We start from the raw sequence: 21506 nt of genomic DNA, 5'->3' as shown, positions 1-21506 counted from the left end.
CTGACTGCCTACTAGCCTCTCCCATTCAGTCTGGTTAATCTGTGCCTGTCCCCATGTGTTCCTGCAGCCCCGCTTTCCTCTCCCCATGTATCCCTGTTTCTCAGTACAATAAACGTAATATTGCTATCAAACTGAATGCTCCTTAGTTTTTCAATGCAGACAGCATGCAGGGATCACAGATGGGCCACAGAACCCCAAACATGTGCCTCAGGAAAGGAGTTAATTCTACTGAAGTACCCGCAGCTGGCATTACATCAGTGTGTTCATGGGTCTAACGTGTCACAGGCCCAGATGACAACTATCCAAGTCTCTCCAGATCACCGTGCAGTCTGGCATGGTTTGCTGCCCAATTGTTTCGCAGATTTTATTATTGTTGAATGCACAACTTACTCTAGACCCTTCAGAAAGCTCATATGATCCTACTGCTGACCTCAGAGGTTTCCCACTTGGTAACACTACTGTTTGCCAGACTAAATCCAATCCATGCTCAAGTATTTTTATTTAATTGAGATTTTTTTATTTCTTGTGCAATTATGTCTCACTGAAATCCAAGTCTACAATATGCATAGCAATCCCATGATTTTACTGCCAAGGCTGTAAATCAAAGTGCTATAAACCAAGGTTTATTCCATCCCTCTAGATCAGGGTGTAATTCTTTGGCAAGAGAAGAATGCCATTTTTACCTCTTGCACAGTTATAACAATATTCTCTCCTCAATCCTCAGCCAAACTGATGTCAGTGGAAGGTCTGCACAAAGATCAGGGTAGAAACTCTGTAGGAAGATGTGCTCCCACTAAGGAGAGCCACTATTTGTACTCCCAGTGTATCTACCTTCCTGCCCCACCGCACCTCACCCCCGAGTTCTCTCCCTTTAGCCTTGTGTCTACTGTTCTTTCCTTTGCATTGCTTTCCTTTCCCTGCAGCAATTACCAATTCTCTTCTCCCGCCTTCCATTTCACCAGCTGAAGGTGTTAGTAATGAAATAATAAATATTGACACCTAGTCTTAACAGACTTTACAGTTGATATGCCAGTGGGATTAAGGGAGGGACGGGGGAGCCACTGTGTCATGCTGTCTGCAGACTCAGGCAGACAGTGTTGCACTGGTTACATTCAGGTCACATTTGGAATGGTTGCTTCCAACCATGTTTGCTAGGAACTTTGTAAAATTAAAGCAAAGATTCTACAGAATCTGAATACAAACACATCAGGTGGGCTGAGGTTGACACCACTGTTCTACATACACAAAGTATCACTTTACCCATGAGATCAGAAGAATATGCTCTGACATCACAAGTACAGCATTATGGCTACTGCATGGAGGAGAGGCTCTTATCTGTAGTGCAGTCACCTTCAGTATTGAGGAGCTCACCAGGATCAAGCCATTAACCAATGCCAACACTAATGTAGTTCACCACATGGCAAATTAAAAAATTTCTAGTTAGAAATAATTCTGCCTTAAAACGTTGCATTAGAAGAACTTGTTTTATAAATGTATTTGTTTGTGCAGCTTAGCTGCCCTTCTGAAGCATGAAGACAGAGGGTTTTAGTTTGAACTAATCCTTCAGGAAAGAATGAAGGATTCTTTCCTGAAGGTATCTGCAGGTATCCAGCCAGGCAAAGCCCTAGACAATTCATTCCTGAAACTAGTGTTTTTGAATCATGCTACACAAGGACATCAACTCACTTAGACTGCTGCATCCTTCACAGAACAAGCAATGGTCAGTCTCACTGGAAACCTGGGCACCAGTTTTTTGAACTGCCACTTCATTAGTGGTGTGGGAAGTAGCTCCCTCCAAATGGTTCAGAGAACAAATTAAGGGAACTAACATGAAGCCACTCAGACTTACTGCTTAAGATTGGGTAACTGACTTTTGAGAGTCCCATTAAACTCCTGCTTTTAATAACCTCCCTCCAATAGCAGGTTGGAAGATAATAAGGAGAAAAGCTTCAATAAGTGAAAAGCCATATGGAAACAAATGACAGATTGATACCACCCACAGCTGGCCAGAAGGTGGATGTCTTCCTCACAAAAGCCAGGAGGCCCTAGCACAGCTTACCCAACAAGATGATTTGAGGGAGCCTTTTTAGAGGCATGTGATTTAGAGACTTGATGGTAATTGAAAGGAAAGCCCCCCTCCTCTCCTTCCCTGAAACCAAGACAAAAATGTTTCTAGGCTTTTATTCCCACCCATGAACAGGTTTTCTCACAAAGGGGATTCTGACACCACATTATAATGCCCTCTAAAGCCAGCCATTGAACCAAACTCCATTCCCCACAGCTCTCCAGTAGGAAGAGTTAATTTTACTTTTGAATGTATTTGTCGCCTTCTCCTAAACATGGAATATCACTTACAGCTCCCAGGAAACAACCAGCAGTTGTGCAGTGCTGCCCAGTGACAATACTGGAAGGAAATCCAATGGCCAGGCAAGCAGGAACTGGGGAGGTGCATTCTAAGCAGAGGGAAAATCTGAGTGGGTCTCACTCACAGACATAGTTCAGTTCCCAGCATTTATTTAGACACTTACCTTACCCATGACTCCTTCCTGTGAATAGACCCCCTTACTAGACCACAGCCACAATACACTTGGCTCCCAAAACCAAGTCAAGACTGCCCCAATGTGATTGGAGAGCAATTTTGAATCAGTTCCTCCTAACATCAAAGTTATTCAAGGAGAAAGAGATTGTGGCAGGTTAGGAAAGAGGGATGTGTGCTCAGAGGTCAGATGTCAAAACAAGCTTCCTAATTCATTTCTGGGATTGAAGGGAAGCCCATCCTGCTCCTTAGAAGGAGCCTGCTTTTCAATCATAGGTGCGCACTGCACGAGTGAGAAAAGCCTCTGCTAACTCCGTCAGTGTTGGCAGCAGCTTCCATGGCTGCAGCAAGTCAGTAATTACACCAGAATAGAACATTAGTGCAACCTACATCTCTCACAAGGTATAGAGGGGCCATGTTTGCAAAATAAAATTGTAAATGCAGGGAAGCTTATGCAGGGAAGTCAAAGATGCAAGAATTATAAACAGGATCATCTTATCTCCAGAATAGCTGGATCGATATAGGAAGCGCAAGGGCCTAGGAGCTGCATGCAGGCACACTGTCACTGAATGGCATAGGGAGGCATTACTGTTTCTTTGTACTTTTTAAAAGCTCTAAGGGGAGAGAATATCGCATTGCATACACACGGTTTCCAGGAAGTCCTGACACTAGAGTGGTCTCACAGATCTACTCTATAGACAGTATTTTCCCAGTTCAAAAGTTTAATTAAACCTGCACAGAAATGCCAGAGACAGCATCCTCCAGCCCTCACTGTGAAGAGCACACAGAGCAAGCCAGTCCACTAACCAGACTCCAGCAGCTCAAGAGACAAGAAAGCAAAAGGACTTGAAAATTAAAAGTAGCTTCAATACAATCTACCTCTGAAGCTCATTTCTCCTCTAGGCTAGGCAGCTGCGTTAGCTTTCAGCAGTCAAGATACTGCCACTTTTTAAACAGATGCACCTCACTAGTACAGAACTGCGCATTTGAGGACTGCAAGGGGAACATCCCAACTCAAGCTGGTAGTGTCTGTTAGAGATCTACAGAGTATTTGACAAACTCACCTACCTTTTTGTATTCCTGAAGTTAACTTGGTACCCAAGTATGGTTGGAGGCCTGCGAGGTGTTGGGGTAGCTGGGAGTAGACAGAATGGGTTCAAAGTTGAAGTCCAATCCTTCTCCATCCATGAGGTCACTGTTGATTATGTAATCCACATCACATTCAAGGTTCTCCATGTACATGTCAACATCCAGGTCAGTGGGCAGCCTGTCCTGGTTCACTCCAAACGGGGCAGAGCTAACAGAAGAGAGAAGTGGCTGAGTGCCCAGATGGACTGCTTGGGCCGTTGGTGCTGGGACTTGGGCCTTCAAAGTGGGCATGCTGGCTGTGTTTTGAGGAGATGCCACCACAGAAAGCATAGATGGCAAAGCACTGGCACCTATTGACTCTGACTGCTGCTCCAAAGGCTTTCCTCGTGCATTGACTGGGCTTGTTTTATTCTGGGTGACTTGTCCACCTAGAAGCAGAAAAGTCTGGCTGTTTAGCCTGCTTCCAGTCTGAGGGAGTATCGGATCCACCTGAGTCATCATCACATCACTGTGAGGTGGAGAACTGGATGTCAGGAGAGCTTCCAGGGTCTGAGGACCAGAGAAACAGTTAACAGAACTCTGCAGCGAGATATCAACAGGGTTAAACAGAGAGGTGCCAAAAGTAGAGGCCTGACCAGCTGAATTCTGGGTCCTCAAAGAGAAGCCGGAATCTCTCTGGACTGGACCACCTGAGGCAGACTGCTGGGTGGGCAGCATAGATGAACTGGGTGACATCAGGTTTAACCCATCAATGAGTTCAAGCTCCTCAGTCACAGTCGGTGGGACATTGCTGGATGCACTGGAGTACACTAGAGAAGGAAGAAGCTTTTCATCTGGGAGGTCGTCCTGCTCAGGCATGATAGGAGAGAGTCTGGCACTAATGGTACTCGCATTGGAACTGGTTCGAGGCCGGAAACTGGTCCACACATCGGAGTCCTCATTATTCCTTGATGATGGGCTCCCAGGCCATTTGGAGAACTGGGAGCCAGGGCTGTCGGCAGTAGCTTCCGGAGCTGCTTGGAGTGAGGCCTTCTTTTTGGATGCTTTACCTCTGACTTTCGCCAGTTTGCTGCTGTTATCCATGGAGGCAGCTCTCCTCCTTGGTGCTTTCCCACTTTTACCACCTTCAGGATTGAGCATCCACCAAGAACTCTTCCCTGTAGCTTCATTATGCACTTTAATGAACTTGCTGTGCAGGGATAAATTGTGCCTAATAGAGTTCTGAAAAAAGAGAAAAGACAGCATGTTAGTCCCATTTATATGGATTACATAAACAGAGAGGATTCCTCATAGGAAGCTTGGCATGTGCGGCATATATTTCCTGCTAGATTCCACTTTGTAGAGAGAATTGAGTTTCTAAAGGAATCTTGAGTGTTAGGAGTTTCTTCAGAGGGAACTAATACCAAACTCAAAGAATGGAACACCCTTAGCTGTGCACAGAGAGCTATGAGACCAGCATAAGGATTCAGTAGACAGCATCTTCCTGAAAAAAGCAACCAACACTGAAGAATGTTTACTGAGTATTAAAAATTTTGTAACAATGGAACAACTGAATGCAATGAGCACAGGCTAGGCAGCTTCCATAGCACAGCTGCAAATTTACTCTCAGCATCCAGCAAGACCTAGCATGTCCCTTGCAGATACAGCCATGGCATGTATATATGATGGGTCAAAACAAACTTAAGTGTGGTCCTAAGGAAGAGGGATGATGGGTGGGGAGTGGCTTCTTATAATGGGAGCACACTGTATGTGAAAACCTTGGCACAGCTGTGAGGGAGAAAGATCCTGAACTCAGCAAGACCACTACTACCCTCAAATGCAAAGACACAGAGAGAAAAAGAACAGGGTAATAGGAAATAAACCTTATTTTAATGCCTTCACCTAGTAAGGGACATGAGTCACAGCCAGAGTTCTGGAGGTTCCCAGTCCCACCCCACAAAGAGGAAGACACTTTTCAGCATTTTTAGCAATCTGTGTGATCACCAGGGTGGGGGTGAGGGGGAACAATGATAATACTCAACCAGAAACACAGCATTTGGACCTCCCATTCTGTATACACCCACCCAGGCCTAATTTGATCTTTCCATCTAGCAAGAGAATACTTTTCCATTGCCTTTCTAGTGCTCCTGAAAATGACAAACTGAAACAGAGATTTCTGTCTGCCATTATCATAGGTATCAACAGCTGCAAGCCAAGAGTATCTAATGACTGACACTTCAGACCCAACAGAAGTTCACATGGTCTGAGTGGGTCCTACATAAACACAAACTTTTCCTCTCCAAGTTTCTCAGTGGTGGATTTGTTTAATGTTTACTTTGAACTAGTTAAGGAAGCCAATTTTTTTCTGCTCTAAGAGGCTGCACTGCTTCCACGACAGGGATCCCAGGGCTGCCCCTAACCGGTCGGTATAAGCTGGAGCAGACTGCAGCGGCCTCAGCTTTAACCCATATAGCCAAGACAGTTTGAACGGAGTTGACTGGGCACTCCTGTTGCCCCCCCCCCCGCCCGCCTTACATCCTCTCCCACCCCAGCCAAGCCACAGCTCCTTTTCTTTCTCCCAACTGCTTATCAGCCTCTTCCCAACCCCTACCCACTGCTGCCAAAGCAGAATCCCTCAGAGCAGGCAGGGTTCCAATAACCACATCGTGGCCTCATCAGCACCTAGCTATGCTGGATTCTGTGTCAGTTTTGCCTTGTTCTTCAGATCTCTTGCCCACCTACCCAAAATGAAGCAGGAGTGGGACTAGCAACACAGAGGCAGTGGAGAGTACTCCTGCAGTAGGAAGAAGCTGCAGGACTTGGTCTGCCCAAGTCCCATCCTAGGCATTCCCCCAGCCAAAACCACCTCCCTGAACTAGTCAGTCCGGAAGGCATACAAATTCCTCACAACTAGTCAGCATGCTAGGGGTTACCAGGGAGTTGTGACCCTCAGAGACTACCTGTACCAGGAAATAATGTTCCATCATCGCTCATGTGGTGACACAGGTTTAGCAACATGCACACCTTAATAGCCCCCTAGTTTTGTTTTAAATAAACTGACCAGTGATCCCCAAAACCCACACAACCAATTCAGCATGGTATCCTGTCTCCTGCAGAGGCTGACAACTTTGTTCTTCCAAAAAAAGACTACACATGAACATTATTGATTTAAAATAGGATTTTCTGCAGCCACCACCAGCAAGGATCACAAGAGCCTCATCTTCCCTTCCAACAGTTAAGCTGTGAACTCCTGCATTACCCCAGTTTCATCAGGAACTAGTCAGCAGCTGTTGTATACAGCCCACCATGGAAGGAATGACTGCTATTGCATAAACAGAAGGGTTTTGGCTCAGTGCACTTCTACGGGACTTTAAATCACGTGGCCTAGAACAACATGTACAGAAAGAGAAGGAAGATTGTGTCTCTGGGTATAGGCCAGAGGAGCTGAGAGACCTAGTTTATAGCCGGAACCACAATCTGCTAATTGCTACATCAACAAAAATCCTCTGGATGACAGCAGACCCTTCAGTTACACTGAAACCTACAGGAAGAGGCCACCATTCTTGCCTTAAGTGGAAATTTTAGTTTACAGTTTTCCAGCTTTCTGGCGGTATGGATGTTACAAATAAGACACCCTGAAACAAAGCCAATGCTCATGTCAACACAGTTGTCAGCAGCCCATAAAAAGTTTTCCCATGTGTACACCTCAGACTCTCTGCATGTGCATCAGGAGTTCTGTGATGAAGCCACACACATTGCGATTCTGGGTACAGTAACCCTAGCAGAAAGGCTAGATCAATACTGAAAATGAACTTGAGTGTCCAGATCTTCTAAAGCAGAATTAAAGAGCTGACTTGCCTCCAACTCTGGAGATTTCACAGACAATGCAAGGGGCTCTGTAGTTATGGACCTTATGAAAGCAGGGAGGTGACCTACCCAAAATATAAACTGGAGAAAGTTCAGAAGTGCAAACGTTAGGTGACACTTACAAGATTCTGGGGGTGAAGGGGAGATTTTGTTTCAAGAAGGTTACCCCCATTTTTGTCATGGGTAGGATATTATCCCACTGTGACTAAACCTGAAGAATAAGGGACAAGTTGTAAAATTAAGGAGGCATTTCCCAATAGGTTCATCATACTCAGTCAAGCAAGGTGGCCTCCCCCAGCAATTGCTCCTGCCAATGGTCCTTGGCTTGACTTTTATTAGAGGCAACAGTCCAAATGACAAAAGCTGACTGGTATTAGCTAGATTTACTCTCTCCTTCCCTAGTTATCTGGGCTCTCTTTCTTCCTTTCCAACTGCCTTACTACTCTGAAAGCACTTGTTACCACTGTCAGAATAGAATCATAGAATATCAGGGTTGGAAGGGACCTCAGGAGGTATCTAGTCCAGCCCCATTCTCAAAGCAGGACCAATCCCCAGACAGATTTTTGCCCCAGATCCCTAAACGGCCCCCTCAAGGATTGAGCTCACAACCCTGGGTCGAGCAAGACAATGCTCAAACCACTGAGCTATCCCTCCCAACACTAATACCACCTTGAGGGGGTATCTACACTAGACCTTTTATCACCATTTGTCTTACATTGATACAGCTCCCCTGGTTGGTTGTATCACCTATGGAAATACCAAAGTAGACCAGAAACAAGCATTTTTACCACTGTCAGGCTATAAGATGGCAACAAAAAAAAATGCTTGTGTCCATTCTAGTCTTACCACCAGCACTAGTACTGCAGGCAAACAGTATGGAAATCATATGCAGACAAGGCTCTAGTGTCCAATGTCAGTAATAGTGCTAGAAATCTTAGACCAGACCCTCTTCAAGACAGGAATTGTACCTATCTCTATGCCTGGAACGAGCCTAGCATGTTATGGGCACTCCCACCTCTAAAAGCTGACGTATACAAAAAAATCCAAACCCTATACATCTCTGCCAGCGTCCATCTCTCAGACATTTGTTTAGTTATTTAGTGTCAAAGGATTTAAGGATGCAAAGTTAGCACTGAAGGGAGTCTGCAAAGCTGCAAAGGACTTGTTGAGCAGTTGCTTCTGCTGCAGGGGGCTTTCAGTTAGACTCATAGAATATCAGGGTTGGAAGGGACCTCAGGAGGTCAACTAGTCCAACCCCCTGCTCAAAGCAGAACCAATCCCCAACTAAATCATCCCAGCCAGGGCTTCATCAAGCCTGACCTTAAAAACCTCTAAGGAAGGAGATTCTACCAACTCCCTAGGGAACCCATTCCAGTGCTTCACCACCGTCCTACTGAAATAGCGTTTCCTAATATCCAACCTAAACCTCCCCCACTGCAACTTGAGATCATTGCTCCTTGTTCTGTCATCTGGTACCACTGAGAACAGTCTAGATCCATCCTCTCTGGAACCCCCGTTCAGGAAGTTATCTAACAGCATTTCCCACGCATGGCCTCAGGGTCCCACTCCCTTCCATGCCCTCTTCCCCCAGAAAGAACACAACAGGTTGAGCCACAAGGCTGCCGTCATCTATTAATGACAGTTCATTCAATGCATGCAGTGGGTCCCATGTCTTTTCTGTTCGCCTACAGAATGGGGGATTGGAAGAATGGGGGTTGGGAGATGAGGATCTTAAAATGCTCAGACAGAATTAACGCTTTGCTCAGCACTAAGATATAGAATTTAAGTTTTCCATTTCCATTTGCTAGATGGTGTCTAGGTTTAATGTCAGCTATGCCTCAGTGGGTGGAGACTGGAGAATTTCCCTATTTCCCCTCCCCCCCAAATGAGGCCATGAAGCTATCAATTACCAACGGTCAGAACTCAAAATCTATGCAGAGCCCCTCCACTCCCCTTTCACCAACAGATGCCCCTAGAAAAACACAACAACCCTACTCTTCTCCAAATGGTATGAACCAGAACATCCCTTATTAGCTTGGGCTGTTGCTAGATCTTGGCATAAGCTGTGCATCTCCAGAAGGGGGCACTAGTTAACTCAGCTACTCCCAGGTCTGATTCTAGAAAGAAAAAGGGGGGGGGTGACGGGGCTCTTCTGGAAGCTGATGAATAAGGCTCTATCAAATCATATTCATTTTACAGTACGAGAGAACACATGGAAAAGTCTGCAGCAATCTCCAATGCGCTTCTTTTTCCTTTATCAGTACTTCCATCTGAAGAGGGTCACCTCTGAGCACTAGGATTTGGACTGGTTTTAAGTTCATACCACCATTTTCACAAAACTTTGAGACACCAGCCAAGTGCAATGCCACAACCTTGACATGCCTGGATTTGGAGACCATTCAGTGCTACTGCACTGTAAACTAAGGTTTGGTTTCTTTGCATCTTCCCCCAACCCAAGCCCTTTACTGCTCTTCCTGCCAGTCCAGGATCTTACCGATGGGAAAAGCCGCAATTTTAGACAGATGTCCTCATTTTAGACAGCTGGAGCTCAACTGCACCATGTCAGCAGTGCAAGAGAATCTATAACTGGTTCTGTGCACGTAACTCACTAAAAGCATCCTATCCTAGAAACCTTCACTGGAACCTTTCAGCCTAGGTCCTCATGCCAACAGGAGAGGCAAACAAAAGGAGTATGGAACTGATCAGAGCAGGCAAAGGGCTGTAATCTTCCAACACAGAACAATTATCCAAGCAACAGTCAATTCACTTGCATAACTCCACACATTTACAAAAACATCTTGCCTATAGAACAAGTGATGCTGACCTGGGACACATAGTGAGTGCCTAGATAAACCTCAGCAGGCAAAAGGAGATCAACTCCTCTGCTAAAGCAAAGCTTAATTTTAAATTTACATTACATTTGCTGAACAGGAAGCCACCTGTGAGGTATAAGGATGAATTTACCACCCCACCAGGAGTGCTCTAGAGCAGGGTTTCCTCAATGACCGGTCTGTGGACTGCTGCCAGTCCCAGAGATCTCCCTAATCAAGTTTAGGAAGGCAGCAAGCCAGTCTCTGGTATCAAAAAGGTTGAGAAACACTGCTCTAGAGCAGTGCTTCTCAAAGTGGTGGTCCGCGGACCGGTGCCGGTCCACGAGCCATCGGTTGCCATTCCGTGGTGAGTTTCCTCATTAGAGCATCGAATAGGATAATATGGTACCGGTCCCTGGCACATTGGAAAAAAAAAAACTGCCGGTCTCTCACATCAGATAGCTTGAGAAGCACTGCTCCAGAGGATGAAACAAGCTTGCTTCTTTCTTTTGCACATTCAAATGGGACTTCAGATGGCCACAGGGACACAAGCCACCCTGCCCTACTGGCACAAGGCAGTACATACACAGGACTTCCTTTATATTAGACATTTTCTATTCTGAATTTGTCCTCCAACCTTCACAGATGATCAGATACTACAAGACGAGTGCCAATATAAAAATCTAGACAGGCATGCAGGATTACCAGCAAGTCTTCATCCCTGGTCACCTAGTTGGCCCAATAATCAATAATTTCTAACCCAGGTGGTACTCGCACAATATGCACCTGTGAGGTGTATTGAATAAACATTTTAAAGTGAGATATGTCCAAATTATTCACAAACAGCAGAACCAAGAATCACTAAGGAGTAGAGGAGCTATCTACTCTACCTTCCAGATAGATCTTGTTTCAAACACAGAGTGCCTGGTGATTTTTATTTTGTAATTGTCTTGAGTGTAATATTTAAGATATTGTTAACATCCAAGTGTCTGAATCAAAGGGTATTTGGGAGGAGAGTGTTAAAGAAATTCTGAAAGTAGCTACCATTTGAATTCAACTATCCTATGACAACTGCGATACTTGAGTCATTAGACCTTTTTTGTTTGTGGGGAGAGGATTATATACTATCAGGAAGGATGATAAAGAGACTCCACATGTACCATATAAAAGGGACAGGCTTGATTTCTGTGATGGGAAAAATTGCCTCTGGTAAGGAAGGAACATAGGTTCTATCCCGACCAAGAGGTATTTTAAAAATCATTTTAGAGGGAAACAAATGAAGTGTTTTACTCAGAATTAGCACTTTGCTTGTCCCGGCATCTTGCTGACTGGTCCCACCCATATGGGAATGAGACAGCCCTACAGCAGTTTCAGGTGCATGGCATGGATTTCCTTAAGGGTGCTTATCCTTTTCTACAAAACAAAGCATAGCTTTACCCAACTGCATTAACCCCAAGAAGCAGTCTGAAAGCAGGAAAGATTTATCCCATGATCCAGAGAGCAGCTTACAAAGTGCAAAGGAGGGGATTATAAAGAAGTCCAGGGAGAGAAACACCCTGCTGGAATATTTCCACCTTTTTAATACCAGTTAGTTCTTAACTTCAAAAAGTTGGATGATTGCAGAGAAAAAGCAAACTGCACAGCCAGCAAATTAACTTTCTTCTTTTAAAAGCACAGTGAAGGAACACTGCCCCAAAAATCTCAAATTCACTGAAATTCACACTAGTTATACTCAGAGTCTGCAAAATTTATAATTTCACTCAGTTGTACACTGGAGTGGAACAGCTATGAAGGGATTATGAAGTAACGAGAGATTATAAAGTTTCATCATGGTTAAGCAGTCTCCCCCATGGAAGTTCCTGTTCTGCCCCTGCTGAAGGCCATAAAACAAAGCCATCCTGAATCAACTGATTCACAGACTGCAGTGCTGCAAACTCAGTAGCACTACCTAAAAGTCTGCATTAGAGAAGAGTACCAATTCCAGAGCTGCAGGAAGACCCAGGGCTGGTGCAACCATTTAGGGCACTGGGATTTGGGGGGCACCATTTTCTTCGGCAGTGAGCGGCAGCCGGATCTTCGGCTGCCCCGGTCACCACCAGCATTTAGGCGGAGGGAGCTGGGGAAGGGGAGCGCAGGGAGGGCTACCTGCAGCAAGGGGTGGGGGGCGGCACGCAGGGGAACTCCCCGCCCCAGCTCACCCCTGCCCCGCCTCCTCCCCGCCAATCAGCTTAGGCGCCGCAAGCCTGGGAGGCAGGAGGCGGGAGAAGTGAAGCAGTGACGGCATGCTCGGGGTGCTCGTGCACGGAGCAGGGGTGAGCTGGGGCGCGGGGGGTGCCTCAGGGCAGAGGGTGTCAGGTGGGGAGCTGCTGCACGGGGGGCACCTCAGAGCGGAGGGGTGGAGCTGCCGTGGGGGGGGGGCTCAGGGCGGGGGTGCAAGATGGAAGTTTCGCCTAGGGCGTGAAATATCCTTGCACCAGCCCTGGGAAGACCTCTGCATATTTCCATATCAGAACAATGCATTCCCGTCACTTATCACACAAGGATCTGTGTGTCTGCCTTACCACAAAAACATTCTGATTGCGCATTCCACAGACTAGTTTTTCTTTAAGGTACAAACATGATATAATGGAAACAAATGTCTGAAACTGCTATTTCATACTAGACCCTCCAACCTCCCCAGTATCTTTTATTTGAAGTGGAAACATTTTTAGAACCCACTCTAAATACAGCTTTAGAGTCTGTATCCTGATGCAGCTCATGCCTCACACACGACTTCTATTACTATTAATTATAATTTATATTACCAACCAGAACCCCTATTATGCTAGGCATTGCACAAACATAGAACAAATTATGTTGCGTCCTAAAATGCCTCTCATCCTTTTTAATTCAGTCAACCAGCTTTGCCTATTTGACACTGAGATTTGGATGCAGTGGCCCAAAGACTTCACAACATAGGCAATTAGTCAAAGGTCAGAAAAGAACTTCACTATTGTTTTGTGGAGAACTCAAGGGGACTCCGTTCCTTCTGAAATCTTGCTTGTCATGGCCTAGAGCTGTGGTTCTCAACATATTACACACTGTGGGTCGCATATGCTGCAGTGGCAGCCTGGACCCCGGACCCCACGGGGCTGGATGGCTGAACTGGCCCCCTGCCCACCCTGGTCCCCCTCTGTGTAGCACCCTGAACATCAGGGCCTGCAGGGCCAGGCAGCTACCCTGGACCCTAACCCCTGGCCCGCCCCAGGCCCTGCTGCACAGCTGCCCCGGAAGCTCACATGGCCAGGCGGCTGCCCCGGACCCCGAAGCTCACGGGGCCCCAGAGGTGGCAGGGAGCCCTGGATTCCTGAACACCCAACTCCGCAGGGCCGGCCAGGAGCCCGACCCCCGAGCAGCTGGGAGCCTGGGACCCCAGGTACACCCACAACCTTTAGCACACAGCTGAATTGGGCCACAGCTGTGTGCTAATTGGGCTGCCAGTTGAGAACCACTGGCCTACAGATTAGATACAGACATTCCCCAACAGACAGCACAGAGAACACTGATCCAATGTCAGTCTCACCAACTTTTTGCCAAAATAATTACACATGAATCACTGTAGCATAGAGGACAGCCCACCTCTAACATGGGGCCTGGAAGAATTCCCTTCAGGTGAGACAACCAGACCTGCTGGAAAATTGGTATTTACAGCTGTTGCAAAGTAACACGTCCTAGCAAACTGTCCCGTGATAACTGTTGACTAACTGGATTCAGCCAGTATTGAAAAAAACTAATAGAGGAGCTGAAATTTAGTCAGATTACTTGCCCTCTCCAGAGATCCTCAGCCAGCTACCATACAGTTGGAAAAGTGACAAACTCTTTCTGTGCTGAGTAGTGGCATATTCAGGCTCCTAAAGGCATCTGTAAGAGTTTAAATCCACTGTACACTCTGGAAAGAGCAGGGAACTGACTTCTGTTCTACAACAATAAGACCTCTATTTCTTTCCCTCTCCGTATTTCTAAGATGCCTATCCCCACTGTATGTAAGAACAGTTATTAAGGACAGCATTGACTAGCTCGTGTGATAGCAAAATTCTCACAACTCCCCTTATTCCTGGTGTGTATATCAGGGCAAGTTTTGTTTGACCTAGAATAGTAATTTAGAAATATTGCACACAGCCTCTATTAGCTGTCCTAGGGCAGAAACAAGATTATCACCCCCACATTCACTTTGCTTGCATGATGCATCCGACGAAGTGGGTATTCACCCACAAAAGCTCATGCTCCAAAACGTCTGTTAGTCTATAAAGTGCCACAAGACTCTTTGCTGCTTTTACAGATCCAGACTAACACGGCTACCCCTCTGATACTTTGCTTGCATGTTACATCTCATTCCCCTCTGTAGGTCTGTGTTTTGTCTTCAGACCATAAGGTCTTTTGGCAATGGACAGTCACCTGGCATAAGAGGGCCCTAATCCTAACTAGACCTCTGGATGCTAGAGCAATACAATTAAAATACTAAATACAACTACAAATAAATGCCAATTCCAAAGAAACCATAAAACACAATACAAGCAAAAAGATACCCTATTTTAAAGTTAGTTGTCATGGGCTAGGTCAGTGGTCCCCAACCTTTTTCTGGCCAGTAGCACATTCATGTTTTCAGAAGAGTGTGGCGGGAGCCAACAATTTTTCAAGGCTTATTTTGTATTTGTACATTAAATAATACAAAAAACATCATATTTAATATACATAATATATGAATCCATAAGATAAAATGGGTAATTTTACATGTAAAAGGTATTAATTAAATTATTCGGCAATTACTCTTTCACCTTACCATGTGACTTTGCTCTTTATCTACCTGTACGAAAAATTAAGGAGTTTTTACAAAATAAATATCATAAACAGTTTACTTCTTATTTATTTTAAAAGTTAAACATTGTTGAACTGCTGGTCCAAATATATTTATTATTCTTACTTTAACACAGAATGAAGCCTGCAGCCCCAGAGTTCTCTGTCCCCGGCAGGTGCGGGGCCACGGCTTCTCTCCGGCTTCGAAGCCGCGGCCCAGCGCCTGCCACGGACAGAGAACACCGGCACCTGCTGCCCTGGAGAAGCCGGAGAGAAGCCGCAGCCCCACGCCTGCCAGGGACAGAGAACGCCGGTGTCCGCAGCCTGCAGCCCCACAGTCCTCTGTCACCGGCAGGCGTGGAGCTGCGGTTTCTCTCCAGCTTAAGCCGCGGCCCCGTGCCTGCCAGGGACCGAGAACACTGGTGCCCGCAGCCTACAGCCCCAGAGTTCTCTGTCCCCGGCAGAGGCCAGGCCACAGCTTCTCTCCGGCTTCGATGCCGGAGAGAAGCCGCAGCCCGGCGCCTGCCAGAGACAGAGAACACCAGCGCCCGCAGCCTGCAGCTCCAGAGAAGCAGGAGAGAAGCTGCAGCCCTGTGTCTGCCAGGGACAGAGAATACCAGCGCCCGCAGCCTGCAGCCCTGGAGTTCTCTGTCCCCGGCAGGCGCGGAGCCGCAGCTTCTCTTCCCTGCTGGGCACTAGGCGGGCGCACATAAATGCCCCAGCGGGCGCCAGGGTGCCCGCAGGCACCACGCTGGGGACCACTGGACTAGGTGATACATGCAGCAAGTTAACATCCCAATGCAGTCGGGGGGCCCAGCACCAGAACAGCATGTGTTGAGGTAGCTTGGCAGAAAGTTTGCCAAGAGCATCCCTCAGATGTCAGTTCCTCATTCAATTCATTAGTCTAAACTAGGGGTAGGCAACCTATGGCATGCGTGCCAAAGGTGACACACAAGCAGATTTTCAGTGGCACTCACACTGCCCGGATCCTGGCAACCCGTCCAGGGGGCTCTGCATTTTAAGTTTAAATTTTAAATGAAGCTTCTTAAACATTTTAAAAACCTTATTTACTTTACATACAATAATAGTTTAGTTATATATTATAGACTTATAGAAAGAGACCTTCTAAAAACATCAAATTTTATTAGTGGCACATGAAACCTTAAATTAGAGTGAATAAATGAAGACTTGGCACACCACTTCTTAAAGGTTGCCGACCCCTGGTCTAAACATACTAGCGTGGAAGACCAGGCTGATAACGGCAGAGAATGGAAACTAAGGTCAATGCTCTTCATGTTAGTATCTATCTTTTCTATTTCCAAAGCAACATGGTTTAGTATCTTTAAACAATGTATTCTACAGTCTATTTTTACTTTTCACTAGCTCACAGAGCTCCCTCAGTCGCGGTAGGGCAGACATACCCACCCCCTCTGCCCATAGGGCAGAGCACCCTTTTTAAAGGGAGATTCTTGAAAGCCAGGAATACGAGTTATGAAGGAGTTATTTATACTGAGTTTCAGAGAAGCTGGGAGACAAAGAACTGCAGCCTTGTATTTAAAAACAGTTCAAATTATGCTTTATCTTATACCGTAGCTTAGCACAAGAATCGTTTAACAGATCAGCTCCTTTCCTGGAAAACTTTCAGAACACAAAGAGAGCAAGGAACAGGCTTTCCTGCAAATGCAGAAATCAGCTGGACCAGAGAGTGGCACAAAGGGCAATCCTCATCTGCTTCACAAAGCCATAGGTTGTGGTGAGTCCAAGAACAACCTGATGCATTCAGTGGAGACACATACAAACTGCCCCATCTTCACAAAGCCCATCACAACCTTCTCCATCCACTAGGTTATTTATTTGTATTACAGAAGCACTCGGTGGCCCCAATCAGAATGGGGGTCCATTACACTAAGCTCTACATAAACATTAGACAATCCCTACCCCAAAAGGTTTACAATCTAAATACTGACAGGTAGCAACAGGTTGGTCTAAAACAAAGAGGAGGATGACAAGGCTGATGGTAAAAGGAACACAAGGAGACACAGCTAGGTGCCTGATTTGCAGACTTATAATAAATAATAAGAATTATACTAAGCTCTTATATAGCACTTGTCTGCAGAGCAAGACACTTAACAAAAGTTAGTATCCCTATTCCAATTTTACAGATGGGGAAACTGAGACATGGGGAGGTAAGTGACTTATCCAAGGTCACTCAGCAGTCTAGTAAAGCCTTGCACAGATACCAAATTTATATCCGCGGATATAAAATGGATATCCAAGGAACTGCAGAGCTCTACCAAGAGCAGCAGCAGCAAAAACAGCTGCATGTCCGACCACTGCTCACAGAAGCCTGCACCCTGCCTGAGCAGCTCCACATGGCTGTACTGCCCCTAGTTTCCAACTGGGGAGAGCACCAGGCTCAGTGGCAGCTGTCCCTGGTCACACTAGTCCAGGAGCATGCAAAGCCACTGAGCCTGGTGCCTGCCTCAGTGGAGGAGACTGGGGGCAGTACAGCCACGCCTGAGGAGCTGCCCACACAGTGCACTGGCTTCTGTGAGCGGCAGCCAGACATGCGGCTGCTTTCACCGCTGTTATTCCCGGTAGAGACCTGCAACTCCTTGGATATCCACTGATATCACATCCACAGATACAAACTTGGTATCCACTTAGGGCTCTACAGAGTAGTGGCTAAGTGAGGAAAAGAATCTAGGTCTCCTGAGTTCCAGTCCAGTGCTCTAGCCAGTAGGTTTACTACCTCAAGCTTGGGGGATTTTTTTAATATAGGTGAACTGAAAGAATGTAATACATATTCCATTTTATAGAGGCTCTCCTCATAGTATCCAAGTATTTTCCAGCAGTTCAGTAAGCAACTAAATCTGCAACGTTTGCTCTCTCATCCTCTCTGCAGAGGGAGAAGTGCATGTCCTATTTTGGATTTTTTTCCCCAGTGTTTGTGTATATATACACACATACACTGAGCTACATGTTTATGACAGAAAACGCAACTGCAAAGTGGAAGGCGGGGGGGTTGTGAGGATCCTTAACTCTCCTGGGGGAGTTCATTGCACAGGCTGGGACGCACTCCTTAAGAGACGAACTTTATGCCCTTACGGCAGAAAATGCCATTGGGCAAGAAAAACAAAGCTGTCAACCACACTCTGGCTTTACCTTGCCTCTCAAGTGGACACGTCGGCATTGGTTCGGCAGAAAGCAGAGACTGGGCAGCAAGGGGAGACGGGCTGCTCCAGTAGCGAGTGACAGGAGCGCACATCGCCCACCAGCCATTCGCTGGGTCAGGGGGATCCGCTGGGTTCCCCCTTTCAGCCACTGCCCAGCTGCTGCTACCAACCCAGGCGCCCGCCCTGCTGACTGAGGCGTTCCCCAGCACCGCCCGCAGAGCCCGGGCAGGGGCTGCGTGCCCGGTGCGCCAGCTGCGCCCAGGGGCCGAGCCGGCGCTGCCTTGCGCGGCCGCGGCACCGACACTCGGCCGGGGCTGCGCCGCCCAGCGCGCAGGGAGCGACCGCGCAGTGAGGCCCCGGATGCCCCCGTCGCGCCCGCGGCCCGGGCTGCCCCGCACCTTCCAGCCGGCCGAGCTGTTGCTGTCGCCCTTGTCCTTGAAGTAGGGCACGAAGCGAACCATCCACTCGTAGATCTGCGCCAGCGTCAGCCGCTTCTCCGGGGCGCTCTCGATGGCCTGGCTGATCAGCTCCGCGTAGGACTGGTTCCCCCAGGCGTTGCGCCGGGAGCCGCCCTTCCGCGCCGCCGCGCCGGGCCCCCGCGCCCCCTCGGCCCGGCCGGGCCCCGCCGCCGCGGCCCCACCGGCCCCCTCCTCCTCCGCCGCCGCGGCCGCCGCCGCCGGGCCCCCCGCCTCCTGCTGCGCCGCCGAGAGCTCGGGCCTGGGCAGGGGCCAGGTACAGGAGCGGGGCCGGCTCTGCGGCTCGAAGTCCGGGTCGATCTCCACGCTGCCCGCCTCGGGGCCGGGACCGGGGCCGGGGCCCGGCTCGGGAGCCTCCATGGGCCCGCTGGCTCAGCGCCGCGCCGGGGCCCGCATGCCCGGCCGCTCGCCCGCGCCTCAGCGGCAGCCGCCGCGCGCCCCGCGAAGGCCGGCGGCCTCCGCCATTCCCCGCCCGCGCCTCTCCCCGCGCGCTGCTGGCGCCCGGGCTCCCCCGCGTCGCCCCTTTGTCGCGGCCCGGAGCCGCAGCAGCCTCACGGCTCTGTTTACCACAGCCTGTGGAGGGAGCTGCGCCTGCGCGCGCGAGGCATGCTGGACGGTGTAGTCCTGCAGCCTTCCAGGAACGGAGCGCCCGCCGGGCGAGTCCGGCCCAAGGACTCCGTTTCCCGGCACCCCGCGCATGCGCTGAGGCGAGGCAGGGACCAGAACGGCGGCGTGGCATACAGGACGCCTAGGGAACTACAACTCCCGAAATGCCCCGCGACAGCCTCCTTATGGGCTCCCCTTACATAACAAACCGAGCCCTCCCACGCGCGCGCGCTCCTCGCTCCATCCCCAGCCGCCATACGAGTGAACCCTCCCCCCGCTGTGCCAGCGGACTCCTGCTGTCCCCCCCCACCAGCCCCCAGCTGTACCCCTGCTTGCTGTGCCAGCCAGCGACCCCTCTGCTGTTCCCCCATCTGCCAGGCCCATGTGCCCCCCCCTCCACTGTGCCAGCCAGCGGACTCCTGCTGTCCCTGCTATTCCCCATCTGCTAGGCCCATGTGCCCCCTCCACTGTGCCAGCCATCGGACTCCTGCTGTCCCTCCTCCAACCCTCTCACCAGCCAGCCAGCAGCCCTCAGCTGTACCCCTGCTGCTGTGCCAGCCAGTGACCCCCTGCTGTTCCCCCATTTGCCCCCTCCCCACCAGCTGTGCTAGCCAGCAACCCACCACTGTGCCAGGCCCTCATGTTCCCTCCTCTGCCTGCCATGCCAGCCAGCAACCCCTCCCCCACACCCACCATGTCAGGCCTATATGCCCCCCCCCCCCTGCTCCCCCCACACCGCCACCTTGGCTGTCCCCCACCTGACTGTGCCAAACAATCTTAGCAGCATCCCCTTGGCCCAGCTCTGCCAGCCAATGTGCAGGGGTCAGCCCAAGTCTCCTTTGGGTCTGGAGTGCTCCAACCTCCCCTGGTTGTCTTTCCTACGTGGGTCTTGGCTTGTTTCACACACCCCCCCCCCCCCCCCCCCCCCCGATTCTGCCAATGCTGCCTTACAAGGCCGGGCTTCTGCAAACTTTGCTTTCCACCCTCTCTTCACTCTGGTGCAGGGCCCAGGCTGCTCCCATCCTCCAACCCACCATCTCCCTGCCCCTTCTATAATAATAATAATTGGAGATATACCTATCTCCTAGAACTGGAAGGGACCTCAAAAGGTCATCGAGTCCAGCCCTCTGTCTTCACTAGCAGGACCAAGTACTGATTTTTACCCCAGATCCTTAAGTTCTCTGCAAACATCACTAATGCTGTACTCTTGGGGGTGTATGGTAACATCTGTCACTGGCATCCAGAGGCTTGGGCAGTGAGCACATACATGCTATGGTTATGCTGAGAAGTACTAATGATGGCATGGGTCACAAACCTTTCTGATATTGGGTGTAAATGCAACCTTCAAGTAACATAATGATCATGATGAGTTAATCAGAAGCCCCTGCACTTAGGACAAAGGGGGCTGTGAACACACTCCGGAGTTTGAAGTGAGTGGACTCAAGGGTTTTGCTGATTTGTGTGGGGAGTGGGGGAGAGACAAAGCACACAAAGTGAGAACACACAGAACAGAAGGAGAGACAGAGGCAAAAAACAAGAAAGCCAAGCAGTAGCTTGTGAGCCTAGCGTGACCCTGGGAGAAGCTAGAGAGCTTTTGGAACTACTGGCAAAAAGGCTTGGGGTTGTAAGCTAAGAAACTGTTCCTTTTGTTCTTGGTTCCTTCTGCATTTGGAGAAGCAGGACTCTACATTTCTTGTAAGTAAACAAGATTGCATCAAGGAAAATATCAAATTCCTTCAATTTCTGCTTCCAACTGGAACATTTCCAAGGCCCAGACATTTTAGTGGGTCAGGTCGAAAAGGAGCAAGATTTAGTATTTTCACATATGTTGCCCTCTGCTGCACAGCATCTAGTATTACAGTCCCTTGGCTATCATCTGAACTAGGTTTATAACTTCTATCTTGTCTTGGTCCATGAAAAGTGTGTGTGCAAGAAGCAAGGCCATTCATGACAGAAAGGTGCAAGGAGAGCTATAAACCTAAAACTGACATGGGAAAGAACATCCAGAGGAGACCATCCAATATACTGTCCCCAAAAATCAATGATCCAATGCTTCATCCTGGACAACTTCTAACCCACAAAATAATATTGCTGGGAGCAGATGGGTTACCTCCATGTGCCAATAGCACTCTCT

At 48.5% G+C, this 21506-nt stretch overlaps 1 protein-coding gene across 1 annotated transcript in view; it reads right to left on the bottom strand.

The window, feature by feature from the left end:
• Window positions 1-19126, bottom strand: part of FOXO4 (forkhead box O4) — a 29259-nt gene extending 10133 nt beyond the window's left edge. Inside the window, exons 1-2 of the mRNA XM_039487075.1 lie at window positions 18689-19126; window positions 3605-4846 (exon numbers count right to left, since the gene is read on the bottom strand). Of these exons, the coding sequence (XP_039343009.1) occupies window positions 3623-4846; window positions 18689-19126 (1662 nt within the window). The 3' untranslated portion in view covers window positions 3605-3622. The remainder of the gene's footprint in view (window positions 1-3604; window positions 4847-18688) is intronic.
• Window positions 19127-21506: the final 2380 nt, after the last annotated feature.

The sequence above is a fragment of the Mauremys reevesii genome, linkage group 9, assembly GCF_016161935.1.
Source record: "Mauremys reevesii isolate NIE-2019 linkage group 9, ASM1616193v1, whole genome shotgun sequence".
NCBI lineage: Eukaryota > Metazoa > Chordata > Testudines > Geoemydidae > Mauremys > Mauremys reevesii.
Note: the sequence above shows the minus strand (reverse complement) of the source record. Positions and strands in the feature narration are given on the sequence as shown.